This window comes from Scardinius erythrophthalmus, assembly GCF_964197995.2.
Source record: "Scardinius erythrophthalmus genome assembly, chromosome: 21".
In the NCBI taxonomy this organism is placed as follows: Eukaryota; Metazoa; Chordata; class Actinopteri; order Cypriniformes; family Leuciscidae; genus Scardinius; species Scardinius erythrophthalmus.
This window is the reverse complement of record NC_138241.1, coordinates 805,751-822,974: the sequence shown is the minus strand read 5'-3', so window position 1 is coordinate 822,974 and position 17,224 is coordinate 805,751. Positions and strand designations below refer to the sequence as shown.

Below are 17,224 nucleotides of genomic sequence, written 5' to 3'. Positions count from 1 at the left end.
AGGTGGAGCGGCTGCTGGAGAACTACATGCAGGAGGTGGGCATCAGTGAGCAGCAGTTCCTGCGCGCGTGCTCGTCCTTCACCGGCTCCAAAGACCTGCAGGTGAGTGACGACACGAGTCGAGGCACATCATCACATCATCATCATCATCATCATCATCATCATCATCATCATCATCATCACATCATCATCATCATATCACATCATCATCACATCAAGGATCATAGATCATGGGGTCTATGCTAATACAGCAGAGTCCGTCAACAGTCGTGGGCGGGGCCTATGCTAATACAGCAGAGTCTGTCAGCAGTCGTGGGCGGGGTCTATGCTAATACAGAAGAGTCCGTCAGCAGGTGTGGGCGGGGTCTATGCTAATACAGAAGAGTCCGTCAGCAGTCGTGGGCGGGGCCTATGCTAATACAGCAGAGTCCGTCAGCAGTCGTGGGCGGGGTCTATGCTAATACAGAAGAGTCCGTCAGCAGGTGTGGGCGGGGTCTATGCTAATACAGAAGAGTCCGTCAGCAGTCGTGGGCGAGGTCTATGCTAATACAGCAGAGTCCGTCAGCAGTCGTGGGCGGGGTCTTACTAATACAGAAGAGTCCGTCAGCAGTCATGGGCGGGGCCTATGCTAATACAGAAGAGTCCGTCAGCAGGTGTGGGCGGGGTCTATGCTAATACAGCAGAGTCCGTCAACAGTCGTGGGCGGGGCCTATGCTAATACAGCAGAGTCTGTCAGCAGTCGTGGGCGGGGTCTATGCTAATACAGAAGAGTCCGTCAGCAGGTGTGGGCGGGGTCTATGCTAATACAGAAGAGTCCGTCAGCAGTCGTGGGCGGGGCCTATGCTAATACAGCAGAGTCCGTCAGCAGTCGTTGGCGGGGTCTATGCTAATACAGAAGAGTCCGTCAGCAGGTGTGGGCGGGGTCTATGCTAATACAGAAGAGTCCGTCAGCAGTCGTGGGCGAGGTCTATGCTAATACAGCAGAGTCCATCAGCAGTCGTGGGCGGGGTCTATGCTAATACAGCAGAGTCCGTCAGCAGTCGTGGGCGGGGTCTTACTAATACAGAAGAGTACGTCAGCAGTCGTGGGCGGGGTCTATGCTAATACAGCAGAGTCCGTCAGCAGTCGTGGGCGGGGTCTTACTAATACAGCAGAGTCCGTCAGCAGTCGTGGGCGGGGTCTTACTAATACAGAAGAGTCCGTCAGCAGTCATGGGCGGGGCCTATGCTAATACAGAAGAGTCCGTCAGCAGGTGTGGGCGGGGTCTATGCTAATACAGCAGAGTCCGTCAACAGTCGTGGGCGGGGCCTATGCTAATACAGCAGAGTCTGTCAGCAGTCGTGGGCGGGGTCTATGCTAATACAGAAGAGTCCGTCAGCAGGTGTGGGCGGGGTCTATGCTAATACAGAAGAGTCCGTCAGCAGGTGTGGGCGGGGTCTATGCTAATACAGAAGAGTCCGTCAGCAGTCGTGGGCGGGGCCTATGCTAATACAGCAGAGTCCGTCAGCAGTCGTTGGCGGGGTCTATGCTAATACAGAAGAGTCCGTCAGCAGGTGTGGGCGGGGTCTATGCTAATACAGAAGAGTCCGTCAGCAGTCGTGGGCGAGGTCTATGCTAATACAGCAGAGTCCATCAGCAGTCGTGGGCGGGGTCTATGCTAATACAGCAGAGTCCGTCAGCAGTCGTGGGCGGGGTCTTACTAATACAGAAGAGTACGTCAGCAGTCGTGGGCGGGGTCTATGCTAATACAGCAGAGTCCGTCAGCAGTCGTGGGCGGGGTCTTACTAATACAGCAGAGTCCGTCAGCAGTCGTGGGCGGGGTCTTACTAATACAGAAGAGTCCGTCAGCAGTCGTGGGCGGGGCCTATGCTAATACAAAAGAGTCCGTCAGCAGGTGTGGGCGGGGTCTATGCTAATACAGAAGAGTCCGTCAGCAGTCGTGGGCGGGGTCTATGCTAATACAGCAGAGTCCGTCAGCAGTCGTGGGCGGTGTCTATGCTAATACAGAAGAGTCCGTCAGCAGTCGTGGGCGGGGCCTATGCTAATACAGAAGAGTCCGTCAGCAGTCGTGGGCGGGGCCTATGCTAATACAGAAGAGTCCGTCAGCAGTCGTGGGCGGGGCCTATGCTAATACAGAAGAGTCCGTCAGCAGTCGTGGGCGGGGCCTATGCTAATACAGCAGAGTCTGTCAGCAGTCGTGGGCGGGGTCTATGCTAATACAGCAGAGTCCGTCAGCAGTCGTGGGCGGTGTCTATGCTAATACAGAAGAGTCCGTCAGCAGTCGTGGGCGGGGCCTATGCTAATACAGAAGAGTCCGTCAGCAGGTGTGGGCGGGGTCTATGCTAATACAGAAGAGTCCGTCAGCAGTCGTGGGCGGGGCCTATGCTAATACAGAAGAGTCTGTCAGCAGTCGTGGGCGGGGCCTATGTTAATACAGCAGAGTCTGTCAGCAGTCGTGGGCGGGGCCTATGCTAATACAGCAGAGTCCGTCAGCTGGTGTGGGCGGAGCCTATGCTAATACAGAAGAGTCTGTCAGCAGTCGTGGGCGGGGTCTATGCTAATACAGAAGAGTCCGTCAGCAGGTGTGGGCGGGGTCTATGCTAATACAGAAGAGTCCGTCAGCAGTCGTGGGCGGGGCCTATGCTAATACAGAAGAGTCTGTCAGCAGTCGTGGGCGGGGCCTATGCTAATACAGCAGAGTCTGTCAGCAGTCGTGGGCGGGGCCTATGCTAATACAGCAGAGTCCGTCAGCTGGTGTGGGCGGGGTCTATGCTAATACAGAAGAGTCCGTCAGCAGGTGTGGGCGGGGTCTATGCTAATACAGAAGAGTCCGTCAGCAGTCGTGGGCGGGGCCTATGCTAATACAGAAGAGTCTGTCAGCAGTCGTGGGCGGGGCCTATGCTAATACAGCAGAGTCTGTCAGCAGTCGTGGGCGGGGCCTATGCTAATACAGCAGAGTCCGTCAGCTGGTGTGGGCGGGGTCTATGCTAATACAGAAGAGTCCGTCAGCAGGGCTCGCAAAATCGCTAGCCCGACGTCCCAGGGCTATTGTGTTTTCCAGTCGGGCTACCAAAATGCATAACCGGCCTGCCCGACGGGCTATCTGAAATAGTGTTCGCTTCAGTCTTGTTATAATCAGATTCAGCGCGTTCTTCATCTTCAATCCGCAGCTGCGCCGAGCAGAGCGCACGTCAGAGACAGTTGCTGCCCACTGACATTGTTTTAAAGCTATTTCTTATCCGTTTTTTGGCCTTCAAACGTCTTGAAATGGACATATCAGAGAAATAAGACCCCCTAATAACCTTAAATGTAGGACCTCTTTGATTATAAAGCCCTGTCTACGGCTCTGTATTAAGAATAAGATCAATAATTAATGTGTACATATTGTGAATGAATTTAATAAACTTAGTTAGGCTACCTAGCTTTCCTAGTAGCTTTCAGTAAATGAACGCGTCTGAGAAAATGATTCACTGACAGACACAAATGAAAAGCCTATATCAGTCAAAGCTCAGCTTTAGGAGGCGAAGAGACAGAGCAAGAGAAAAACATAGAGAATAGGAGTGCTGCTGATGAGGAGAGAAAATAATCAGCTGCCCCTGCACTTACATGGTTTTAAAGCTATTGTTATCCAATTTTTTTGCCCTTCAAAACATCTTAAAATGCACATATGTAGATCAGAGAAATCAAAATTTTCTCGGGGGTGTGTGCAATGTGATGTCACACTGCTAGAATCTGCAAACGGTTTGCTCTGAGACTCCGCTTATGATTTATGGGGATTTAATAAAGGATTTTTATTATTATAGGGCGCTTCTTTTCATACACTGCCAACACACATTTATGTTCAAACAACATGTAATAGTGAAATTTGCATAGGTCCACTTTAATGATTAACAGTTAATGATGTATATCTGTTTTTGGAAGTAAAAAGAACAAACCATCTAATGATTTACAGTGAAAAGCTGAGAACTGACAGTCTTCTTTATATTAGTATTGATCTCCGCTTGTGGAGAAGCTGCTTGTGATGACGTCTGGTTCATCATGTGTCTCTTCTCTTTTCCATCAGTGTTATAATGGATGTCAGTATGTGTTAATGGATCAGGAATGGCCTGCTGGATTTACTGGGTTAAACTATAGCGCAGCAGATTTGACATCTTTCTGTCTTCTGAACACCATAATCAATCACACAATATTTTTTTCCTCTTTTGTAAAGTCATAGAATCTGTTTGAATCAATTTGTTTGTTTGCTATTGGAGCAAATGGAAAAGCAAAAGTCGAGTTTGTTGTAGTGTCCGTCCGTTCGCCACTATAAAAGTTTACAGGACTATGACGACTTCTGCTCCGGTTGCTCTGGTGTAGTTCCCGAGGCCTGTAGTCGTGGACACTGATGATGGATGCGTTCAGATTCACAACGCTGTATCTGTGTAGTGTAGCATGAGGACATCCCAGCGCAGAGCTGGAGTGTGGAGACTGTGACACATGCAGGAGATTAGGTAACTGGGTTACTGACACTGACCTGAACTAGATCACAGACCTAGAAACTGCTGATCGGCTGAAGTCAGTCCTGCAAATATACTCCGTAAAGAAGATCCTGAATGAGCTCACAGGTGAATGCTCACCCACAGATCCAATCAGATTTGAGCTCGGTGGGTCACATGTCCAGAGACTATTATTCAGCAAACCTCCAGTTTTTCTCTTGAGAGACGCAGTCAGTCCCCTTCTATAGTTCTCTCTGTTCTTCTCATATTAATATTCAGTAATATTGTTGATCTGACACTATGTACTGAATTGATCTGAATAATGACTATTGTGTTTAGAGCTATAAAAGTGCAGTTGGTGCCCCTGTAATGTCAGTGTGATGATGGCTCACTGCGTTCTCTTCTTTAAACAGGCTGTTTTCCAGCCAGTTCTCGCTACTGATGATTTTCAGATGTTTCGCTCTCTGATGGTCCAGAAGAACATGGAGCTTCAGCTGCAGGCTCTGCGTGTCATCAAAGAGAGAAACGGTATTTACACCACAGACGTGTGTGTTGTTTATAATGTATGTAATGTATATAATGTAATAGTAATTGCAGCTTATCTTGCAATTCTGACTTTATTTCTCACAATTCTCAATTCATATATAAACTCAGAATTGCAAGATTTGTGAAATATAAATGTAATTGAGAGAAAAGTCAGAATTGTGAAAAAAAAATCCGAATTGCGACATAGAAACTCGTGATTGAGAAAAATGTCAGAATTGCGAGATATAAATTTGTAATTTCGAGAGAAAAAAGTCAGAATTGTGACAGAATTGTGAGACATAAACACAGAATTGAGAAAAAAGAAAAAAGTCAGAGAAAAAAGTCAGAATTGCGAGATATAAACTCATAATTGCGAGAGAAAAAAGTCAGAATTGCGACATATAAACTCGTGATTGAGCAAAAAAATCTGAATTGCGAGATATAAACTCATAATTCCGAGAAAAAAGTCAGAATTGTGAGAGAAACTCACAATTAAGAAAAATTTTAGAATTGCGAGATATAAACTTGTAATTTCGAGAGTAAAAAGTCAGAATTGTGACAGAATTGTGAGATATAAACACAGAATTGAGAAAAAAGTCAGAATTGCGAGATATAAACTCGTAATTGCGAGAGAAAGTCAGAATTGCGAGTATTAAACTTTTGAATAGTTTTATTCCGTGGCGTAACAAGCTTCCATACTCAGATAACAGCAGTGCCCGTGTTTCAGTTGCTGATGGAGAAAGAGCCTCTCACTGGCTGATTGGTTTAGAAGTTCAAACCCAGACAGGATGTTTAACAAAAGTAATTTACTTCCTTTTCATGGTGAAATTAATTATCTTTAAATCAAGTGAAGCAATAATGTATAAACCAGCATTAATAATTACTTGCTTATTATTAGGGGCCAAGCACCGAAGGTGCGGAGGCACCTATTGTATCTGCTCCGGTTCTTATTATTATTATTCTTCCTTCTTTCGACTGGGTGTCTATGGCAGCCCATAGAACTGATTGCGGGAAAGTTGTAATGGTTTGACATTCTGATAGAGGACAGTCCCAACATTAAATACACCAATTTTGGTTTTTCTAAGTCATTCCTTCTAGCCCCACCACCTGTCCAAAGTTTCACTAATATTTTTCTAATAACTTTTGAACCGTAAGGCCAATCAACAAAATATTTTTTTCCTCTGATTCCAGAGCTCATGACGATTCGATTGCACCCTATGACGTCATTTTCCGTCTTATAAATATGACCGCCATTTTGAATTTTCCAAAAAGCTACTTTTTCGAACTCTTTTTTTGCACAAAAATTTAACCAGATCATCTTCAGGCAGTGGTGACAAAGTTATTAAAATCTAGTTGATTTGCTTAACCGTTTTCGATAAACCCATGAACAAATTTTACATAGCGCCTGCAAAAACAGTCGTAGGGCTGTATCTCCGCAACGGTTAATCGTATTCAGACCAAACTTGGTACATGTCATCACAAGCATGACCTGAGGCTACGTGCTGCGTTTCGGTGCAGCTCCACCTTCTGGTCCGGAGATATGAAAAATGGCTATTTTTGCTTATAACTTATGAACAGTTTGTCCAAAAATCATATAATTGGTTTTGTCAGATTCAGGGTGACAGGCCGAGTCAACTGATATCCAATTTTACCATATCGGCCGTTTTGACCGTCGGCCATTTTGAATTTTGTGCTAAAATGCTGTATTTTAAGAACGCATGAACGGATTGTTACGAAACTTGGTATGGGTCATCAGCACTAACTGTCCTGAAGGAGCGTGAGAAGTTTCGAAACAGCGCCACCTAGTGGTGAATGTTTTTTTTCAAATGCTTATAACTTTGGGTGTGGTCGACTTATTTTCACGAGACTCATCTAAATAGACTCCTGAAATCTTGCCGAGTCCAACGATACCAAACATGTTAGGTTTCGCCTTACGGTTTGTGTAGCGTTGTGATTTAGCGATTAAAAAACATTTGGCGATATCTTGGAAACCGCTAGTCCGATCGAGACGAAACCACCGTCAGAAGTTTGGAAACATAGGTCGATAGCTATACGCCAATGCCCAAATGCGAAAATATTGATAGTAAGGGGTAGTAAAATCCAATCAAAGTCATGTGTCATTTTTTACTTGTTTTTTCATATAAATGTCTATAACTCCGAAGCCAATTGAGATATTTTCACCAAAATTGACACACATATGTATGGGCTCACTCTGAGGACACATTGGTGAGACTGAGCCTCTTGGTGGCGCTATAATAGAACAAAACATGAAATTCCCATTGACTTCAATACAGTTTTGTGAAATAAAATGCTATACTAAACAAATGCATTGGTGTAATTTAATGAAACTCACAATGTGCCATCAACACCATCCCCTGAAAGTACCCAACATATTTCGAAACAGCGCCACCTTTTGGTCAAAAGTTATAACAAAATGTCTACAAATGCTAATAACTTTCAAAAATCTGCCTATTGAAATGCCACTCGTCTTAATAGATTCCCTGGGTCAAGCTGAGAACATAGATACCAAGTTTACCTTATTTGGCCTAACTTCCTGTCCGCCATCTTGACTTTCATTCAAAACCTACTTTTTCGAACTCCCCCTACACCGTTTGTCCGATTTTCACCAAAATTGAATCGTATCATCTCCAGACCGTGCCGACTAAAAGTTATGGATTTCGTGTCGATTGACGAAACCGTTTTCGTAAAGCGCAGCAGCAAAGTTGAGGCATGATGCTAAAAGCACTATTCAGGCTTTATCTTTGCAATGCCTTGACATATTGACACCAAACATTGAATCACACCTCGCACAACAATAGTGAACAGTTTTTGAACAAAAAATATATTTTTCAAACCCTTTGCTAGACAGATATTTGTAATTGTTCAATCAAAAGTGTAAAGAACAATGAAATAATGAACTTTATATACAGCGTTTTTTCAAAAAGCTGTCAGCTTCGGATTTCTCCTCGTCACTTTCCAGTAATTGTTCCAGAGCTTGTTCTGAGGTAAATCTTTTACTGCTTGCCATCATACAAGTGCTAAAACAATAAAATAATAATGCTATAATTGCTAATATGCTATGAATATTAAATATTGCTAATATATATAAATATTATAATCGTTCTGTCTCTCTCTCATATAAATCTCTGTGTGTAATACCCCGCTCCGTTCGCTCTCTGTCTCCTTCTCCACTCGACGCTGTTTGCGTCATATCACTTACTATAATACCACCCCTTGCAAGGCTACAGAGTCCTCTGATTAGCTAGAATATGTCATGGTAACCTTCCTCTGATTGGGTGAGAAAAATGTCCCTCCCAGCGGCAATTTTTCCATTGGTCTTTGCGCGTGGAATATTCCTAACAACATGGATTTCATTGGCCTTATACGCTGTGGTATTGCGCAACAAGGAAGTGTGTATACCATATACCATTGTTTACAGCAGAATCTGAGGAAGACGGCGAAAAAGAATGTAGCATCTCTCTATCATTAATAGTTTTTAAGATAATTACACATGTGTAAAAGTATGCCATTTTGGGCGGTACCGCCCAATCTGTCCCGAGAGGGTTAAATCATATTTTTATTTACTGTTTCTATGATTTTTCAGGCATTTTGCCTAAAATCCTCTTTAATGTCTTTAATTGCTCATTGTCGCAGTTGGTCTGACACTTTCAGCAATGTTGGCATGTCTTGTCATCTGATTGTGCTTGGCCCCGGTAATTGCTGCTTGCAGCTATATTTATTATTATTATTATTATTATTATTACTATTATTATTATTATTGAAATGATTGAAAGTTGCTTCATTAATTCTGACCTGCACTGTCTTGTGTCTTGTGACATTTGATTAATTCGAGGAAGGCAGAACATTTCTTCCAAACTCACATCATTTAGTTTCCTTTAACTTACAAATTACAAATAATCATGATCAATTATCATATTAGAATGATTTCTGGAGGGTCATGTGACACTGAAGACTGGAGTAATGATGCTGAAAATTCAGCTTTGATCACAGGAATAAATTACACTTTACTATATATTCACATAGAAAACAGATGATTTACACTGTAATAATATTTCACGGTTGTTACTGTATTTTTGATCAAATAATTGCTATGGAAGCTCGTTTCCGCCACAGAATGAAAAATAAAAAAGGTAATTGCGAATCACAATTGTCACAATTCTGACTTTTTTTCTCACAATTGTGAGTTTACATGTACATCATGCATGTTATAAAGTAGCAATTGTGTGTTACAAAGTCAGAATTATGAGAGATAAAGTTGCAATTGTGAGAAATAAACTTGAAATTCTGACTTTTTTCTCAGATTTGCATGTTTATATCTCGCAATTCTGACTTTATAACACGCAATTGTGAGATAAAAAGTCATAATTATCTTTTAAAATGTTTTATTCTGTGGCGGATTCTGTGCGTGTGCGTGTGTGTGTGTGTGTGTGTGTGTCAGGCGGGCTGCCCGAGTGTCTGACCGACGGCGTGGACGTCATGAATGAGCTGGAGCAGCAGGAGATGAAGATTCTCCAGGAGGTTCTCCAGTAAGTTCACCTGCATCACTCCAGATGCTTATGTAATGAGCCGTGTGTCTCTGACACGCATGGATGAGAGCGGACATTACATCATTAACTCTGAACAGGTTCCAGGACTGCAGTGTTGAGAATCTGGCCCGTTTTAGCAGACATTTATCACAGCAAAGAGTTGAGCACACATGTCCCAGAGACTGTCCTCACTCGAGGTTATGCCTCACCCTGTGAAGGGATTGATGGCGTTGTCAGTAAGCCCAGTATATAAAGCCACTGAGACACCACTAACCTTAACCGGCTTAGCCTTTCACTAATAGAGTCCCACTGAAGAAGAAGGGCTGGATATTCTTATCCCGCAGCGTTTCTGTCCCAGCCGCTCCAAACGCCAGACATTCTGCTTCTGATAATTAAGATGTGGACCTTAATGAATGCCATTAAGAGATCAGGGTCACAGAAACCTGGATCTGGAGCCTCACGTGACCTGGACTCATCTTCTGCAACTGAGACTGAGGGATTATAAAAGTAAAGTGTGAATAATATCAAAAGAGACTTCAAAATGAACATGCAGATGTTTGATTGTTCTGGTCGCTGAAAAACCATTCGAACGGGACATAAAATGACCAGAAATGTGCTGAAGCTAGAGTAAAACTGAATAAAAATAAACACTATTAAAATGAATGAGAAAATTAGATAAAATATATAACTGACAAAAATGTTACTGAAATAAAGCATGTTATTTTTGGAGCTTGACGGCTTCATTCACCTTTGTTTTAAGATTTTAATATTTGGTTTGCCGTTTTTGCCTTTAGAGTTTATGTTGGACAGGAAGTGAAGTGAGAGAGAGAGAAGGACCGGGATGATGACCAATCACTTTACTATATGGAAAAGAGCGTCTGGGATGATCATCTTTTGTTTTGTACAGAAGAAAGTCATACAGTGAGATTATTTCCTGCCAGTGCAAACACGGAGCGATCTCTGACTCATCCAGTCCTGGTCACACACGTACAGGAAGACTCTCACGAAGTGTTGTTCCCGCAGGAGGTCGAAGGAGGAGTATGACCTGGAGATGATGGCTCTCGGGAGGCAGGAGCGGGAGGATCAGGCCTCCACATCCAGCAGTCTATCAGACGCTCCTCTGGGAAACTCCTGTGAGACTCAGGCCGCCGGGGATTCTGGGACACGGCAGACCAACACAGTACGTGTCAGTCATGTCATGCATTTCACCCGAGCGGCACCTTCCTGTCTCTCTTGTGAGCCTGTGAGTGACTTAAACTGCAGTTCATCCACTTGCCACTAGAGGCCGGCTGCAGAAGAGAGTCAATCCCATAATCCCCTGTGTTAAAATGCCCAACTTCACAGCAGAAAAAACATGTTTACAGCCAGGTGCAAAAAGTGGTTTTGGTCTATATAGTTAATGTTGCCCTTCATGACGACTGTGAGGGGGTGAAAATTTTTTTTTATATAATATAACTCATCTGTTTAGATTATATTAAGCCTTAAAGTTCATCATAATTAAGGGCGTGGCCACTTGAGTGACAGGTGGATTGCCGCTGATGTCACTACTAGCCGTTTGTCTGAACGAAGATAAAACCAAAATTATGTTATTTTCAAGCTCGAAAAAGGTAGTAGACAGTCTAAAGGCCCGTCCACACCGGGACGAATATCGGCGTTATTCGCCAGCGTTTCTCAACGCGTTTTTTGTGTTCACACCCAAGCGATTTTTGCTGACGATGAGCCGAGTGAACATGCAAATTCTTTTCCTGACATTAGATGGCGCTTAATACCACTCCATAACAGTTCTCTTTTATCAAGATGTTTGTAGTCGCTGTCGCGTTTGTCATATAGTTCTTTATGTTCCGACACCAACGAGAGCAGCAGCTCTACATTCATCTGGCCTTGCATCTTCCTCGTCTTATTTCTTCCCGGCAGTGTTTAGACGCTACTCGGCGTATATCTTCTTCGCCGTTACGTTTGTGTGCTCGGCAAGACCGTTTTGTGTTTGAGCGCCCCCAAGTTGTGTTTTACTGTAACTTCAGAAGCTCCAGACACGTGAACAAAAGCGCCAATCTCATTGGTCGGATAGTTTTTGACGCGGCGCGTCAAACCAAAAAAACGAACCCGAGGCGTTTTTAAAAAAATGACGCTTTTACGCGTGCCGTTTTTCGCGTCGGTGTGCACACTCACATTGGCGCCCTTTGTTTAGTCACGAGGCGTTAACGCCACGTCACGGTTTCAGCTCCACACACGCCCCGGATCTGGATACGGCCCGGACCCGGCTGATTACAGTAAACCTCGGAATAAACAGGACTGACATTAGCGTTGATGCCATTCTTCTTATGATGTAACAAGTACATCAGGTGTACAAAGTCATAATTATGAGATGAAAAGCATGTTTTATTTCATTTTTGTGTGAGTGAATGATGAGTTGACCCTTGAGCAGCAGAGAATCAGACCTCAGACAGGGCCTTACACTCGCTCTCTCGTCCACAGACCAGCGGCAGCGTGACAGGAGCTCCAGAGCTGAAGATAAAGCAGTCTGAGGGTTCAGCGTCATGTGAGTGTGTGTTCCCATCAGCCCTCGCTCTCACAGCAGCCAATCACGTGAGATTAGTGTGTGTGTGTGTGTGAGGATCAGTTGTGTGTGTTTGCACAGGTAAAGGTGAAGCTCTTCCCGCTGTGAGGGCACCGGTCAGGGGTTCAGCCGAACACACGAGTCCAGAGAGACTGAGAGACGCCGACACACAGAGAGACTGCAGACCGCTCGCGGTGAGACACACACACACACACACTTCACTGCTCATTCACATGGTGTCCGACTCCTAACCAGACGCGAGTTCAAATCACTTTTTAAGGACTACAAAAAAATGGCTGGTAGGAACTACAATGAGCTTCCTCCCGGGTTAGTGACGTCACTAACCCTAAAATTTACATAAACCCCGCCCCAGGGAAACGCGATCTTTAGACTATCTTGACAGAATATGCTAATCAATGACTTGAAGATAGTTAACTCCACATCAGCTGCATAAATTCATCAACTAGCCATTCAGAAACGTCCTGTTGAGTTCTACATGTTGTCACTTCTTCTTGAGTCTCTCCTTCTTTTTCCGACTCCAGTTTGAACACAAAGGGCTAAAAGTTTATTAAATGTTCAGTGGTGTGTACACACACACACACACACAAGCGCTTGAAGCCCCGTCCTCTGGAGCAGCAGCTCATTTGCATTTAAAGGAGCACACACAAAACGGTGCGATTTTGCTCACCCTCAAAAAGTGACAATTTTAACATGCTATATACAATATCTGTGGGGTATTTAGAGCTAAAGCTTCACACACACACTCTGGGGACATCAGAGACTTATTATACATCTAGTGAAAATGGCATTATACCACTGCTTTAATGTTAAAAGCAGCTAATGTGATCAGCTAGTGTTTGAATATCACCTCCGATCTTGAAAATGAACTAAACAAGAACATTTAAATTGTGAACAAACAATCATATTCTATGACAGTGCTCTTGCACACGCTCTCCTGACACGCAGTGATTTTTAATTTTGCGTCACGTCTGGTGTGGACAGAAACACTGCATGTTGCTGGAATCTTATGGCATCACGTCTGGTCTTAAGAGTGTGTGTGTGTGTGTGTGTGTGTGTGTGTGTGTGTGTAGGATGAGGAGGCGTTACAGCAGCGCTCGGAGTATCTGAAGCAGCAGAGAGACAAACTCCAGGCCCGTAAGAGAGATCAGACCCTGAAGAGCCCCGCTGACACTCCTCCTGCGGCCCCGGAGCCCAAAGCCTCCGCACAGGTGCACACACACACACACACACACACACTCATCTCCGTCACACTGCACTTCAGTGCGGCTGATATAAACACACACCAGCGGAGTCACACTTACCTTAAACAGCATTGTGTAGAAGCTCCCCTACACACCTCCACGATCCTCAGGTGACTCCCACTCTGACCACAGGAGAGTCCTAACCCAAGCCTTGACCAGCCTAAGAGTCTCACACTGAGTCAGACGACGCCTCGTTCCTTTTTAAACCCTATCAGTAGGGATTCAGATCTCTAGTGTTCCCCTGACCATTAACCAGACTCTGAATAGGCTGTAATCACCGGAGGATCTCAGACACCAGCAAAAAGAGTCCAACAGTTTCTATAGAGTAGGAGCATGGCAAAGGTGACATGATGCATTACATCATTTCTACAATGTGATGTTCTTCATATGTATAATCAAACTCTGATTTCCCCTTCTGTTATATTCGGATATGATTTAGTGTTTAGGGACATTTTTAGGTTTCAAAAGCATATAGTTGTCAATCCTGCAAGAAAAAGAAATGTTAGTTATGATTAAAAAAATCCTCAACAGTATCTCTTCTGCTTCTTTACTTTGTCCATGTGTGTTTAGTGTGTAGTGTTGCTGTTTGAGGATGAAGAAGCTCCAGTTCTTCTCTATATCAGTGTCAGTGTTCCTGAACTCCTGAAACGTTTCTCCCGGGAACGAACACGTCACAATATTCCTCATTATAATAATTCATACGCAGAATAAAGGGGCGGGGCCTGGTTGAGTTAGTCAGTAGTGTGTTAAACTGGTGGTTATGGGAAGAGTGGGACATTTCCCAGACATCTCTGTGTAAAAGCGTCTAAATGCCGCTTCTGTGTTTCTCTGCCATTCGGATCCTGGAGTTTATTGATCAAACACAAAAGCTGGTGCATGCATTTATTAAAGTCAGAAAAAAAAGCCCTTATTATTGTTATTATATTGTTTTTAGCAGTATCGCACCCCTTTATTACAAAGATATGCAATGGTTTTGTAAGTATTATTTGGTGCTATCATTATTTTTTTATTCAAAGACCTGTATCTGCTTAGTTTTTTATTATCTATTATAAATATATTATTTTATTATAAAAACAAAAAGAACCAGTGAAAGTGCGTGCATCTTTTAAATCATTAAATCACATGAAAATTGATTGAAATGTGCTCATATTCTTTCTCAAGATATTCTTCCTGAAGCTTTTCCTCATGAGTGTGAATAGAAACACTGCTGTTGTCTTTCAGCAACCTTTCATTTTTCAGAATGAATGAAAGTTTTAAAGTGTCTGGGTCTGGAAATGAGTCATGGAGATTTATTGGAACCTGGAAAGAGAATTCCTGCCATGTGGATCTGCTGAAGCATCTTCTCATAAAGACTGATGTCATCCATGTGTTATCATACTTCATAACTTCACACTCTGTGATGTGGACATGATGAGAGAATAAAGCAGTTTCTCCTGATGCTGAGATTGTCTTCTGTTTCCCGCTCAGAGAGTGGAGTTTAGGCCAGTTTAGGCCTAATGGATGAGGATTTTTTTCTAAAACGCTGATTCCTTAATAATTTCAGGTTTCTTTAATTATTTGTGATTTACATTTCAGACAATAAAATGTATAACAGATGTCTGGATGTAATTTCACTGCTGGTTTTAGATGTTCCTCCCGTTCAAATGATCGTTTTCCCCTCTTCCAGGAGATCTCCGTTGAGGAGAAGAAGCGACTGCAGAAGAGAAAACACCTGGCAGAGAAACTCAAAGAGGAAGTCATCAAGAAGTGAAGCTCTGAGCGGCTGAACGGACTGAAGCAACACAGACGCGGATCACTTTTGTATATGGTTTCATTTATATTTTTGTATGCACCTGTATCACATCAGATGTGATCTCACATTACTCCATCTGAACCCTTCAGACGCTCGCTCGAATCTCCTGGCATGATCAGATTATTAATGTCTGTTTCTGCAACATCATGTTTAAATCTTTACTTACTGAAATATTGTTATGCATTATGGGAACACACACTATTACGCATATGCTCATATTTCACTGTTATTTCACAATCTGTGGACAGAGGTTTTATGAAATGACCCAATAAAGTATCATTTTTAGAGAGAAACAGGTTCTTTTTATTCATTTATTATTCCCAATGAAGTACATATTCTGCTATTGGAGTTTGTTTCTCTAGTTTTACACAAAACCTACATGCCTACAGAGTTATAATGCAATTTAGAGACTGAAACATGTTTACGTCAGGCCAAATTATAATATATATCTTTTTTGCATGTACAAATTTTTACCGCTTTACAAATATTCACCGCTCTCAGGCCATCTTTATTTGAACTCTCTCACAGTTTTATCTGTAAAGAGGTTCACTTTTCCAGGCCATTGATTTCTTCAGAATGTGCAGCTCAAATGTTCTGTTCTTGCACACATCTGCACATCTGGGGTCAGGCGAAGCGTCACAGAGCGGGTCTGCTCGATCTTCTTCCTTCAAGCTTCCTTCCTGAGACGCTTGAAGAACCCTTCCTGCAAAGCTCCCTGAAAACCTAGGGTAAACGTACCTATTAAGCTCAAGTACCCATTAAGCACACTACCATCTTGGAGCTCAGATTATAAAAAGAAACAGCAATGTATTATCCTATTTGATGTATTAACCAATTGATGTGTTTGTTACTATATACCTCCTGTAATTTTAAACCAATCAGACCATTGCACACTGAGATATGTGTGTCCATGTGTTCACACTGTCTGGCGGCTATTTTCAAAGCTGTCTGAAAACTTTCACCAGAAGAGGAGCCCCTCAGATGTGCATTTTTTATATGTTTAAGCCTTTATTTTGAAGAAGTACATCTTCTTATTGCAAAATTAAGAGATTAATGTTTAGACTTTTGAATATTATAACCTGGAACCTGGATGTGGGAAATAATTACAGTTAGATCTAAAAGGTAGTTTTAGCAACATAGCCCAGATGCTACAAACATAGCTAGCTTACTAGCTGTATAAGATTGTGTGCTACATTAATATATTACTTCACAGGAATTAATGGCTTGTACTTTTAAATCCATAATATTATAATTTTACATTTTATTGATAGTCTGTGGTTTTAAACTGCTGTAATTTTTAAAGAATTCATATTATTGTTAGGTGAGCTTAAAGGGTGCACTACTATGACAATCACACAGCTTCAGTGTGACATCAATTAGAAAAAGCATAATTTCATAGATATTGTCTATAATAGTTGTTCATATTAAAATTGGTATAAACTTAATACATTACCTAGATTATTAATTTAGCTAAATATTTTCCTTTAAATTTTAATTTAATATTTATTAATTAAAAAATGTTTTTGCTCCAATTAAGCACAGTGTGTGCTCCCTTTAAGCTCACCCACATTAAACGTCTATGTAAATACTTAATAATCAGAATTTAAATATTAACTGATGGTTGTCACTATGTTAATCTTCAAAAAAATGATTAATAAACTTATTTTCACAGTCTTAAGACGACAAAAGCTAGACGAAACTATAGTGTATGCCCAAAGATGAAAGAGGCATGTCATACAAAGAAGGAGCCATCAGAAACCTGTCGTATCTGTCCAAGAAGTTTGGAGTAGACAGGAAAGCTCTGACCCAGAGAGTTAAAGGGATACTCCACTTTTTTTGGAAATAAGCTCATTTTACAACTCCCCCAGAGATAAACAGTTGAGTTTTACCGTTTTCGAATCCATTCAGCCGATCTCCGGGTCTGGCGGTACCACTTTTAGCATAGCTTAGCATAATGAATTGAACCGGACAAGACCATTAGCATCTCTCTCAAAAAAATGACCAAAGAGTTTCGATATTTTTCCTATTTAAAACTCGACTCTTCTGTAGTTACATCGTGTACTAAGA

General features: G+C 42.5%; 1 protein-coding gene across 1 annotated transcript in view; it reads left to right on the top strand.

Moving 5' to 3' along the window:
* Positions 1–15,525, top strand: part of cfap36 (cilia and flagella associated protein 36) — a 21,364-nt gene extending 5,839 nt beyond the window's left edge. The window contains exons 3-10 of the mRNA XM_081350561.1: positions 3–101; positions 4,888–5,002; positions 9,459–9,546; positions 10,570–10,726; positions 12,022–12,085; positions 12,185–12,297; positions 13,195–13,332; positions 15,032–15,525. Of these exons, the coding sequence (XP_081206687.1) occupies positions 3–101; positions 4,888–5,002; positions 9,459–9,546; positions 10,570–10,726; positions 12,022–12,085; positions 12,185–12,297; positions 13,195–13,332; positions 15,032–15,115 (858 nt within the window). The 3' untranslated portion in view covers positions 15,116–15,525. The remainder of the gene's footprint in view (positions 1–2; positions 102–4,887; positions 5,003–9,458; positions 9,547–10,569; positions 10,727–12,021; positions 12,086–12,184; positions 12,298–13,194; positions 13,333–15,031) is intronic.
* Positions 15,526–17,224: the final 1,699 nt, after the last annotated feature.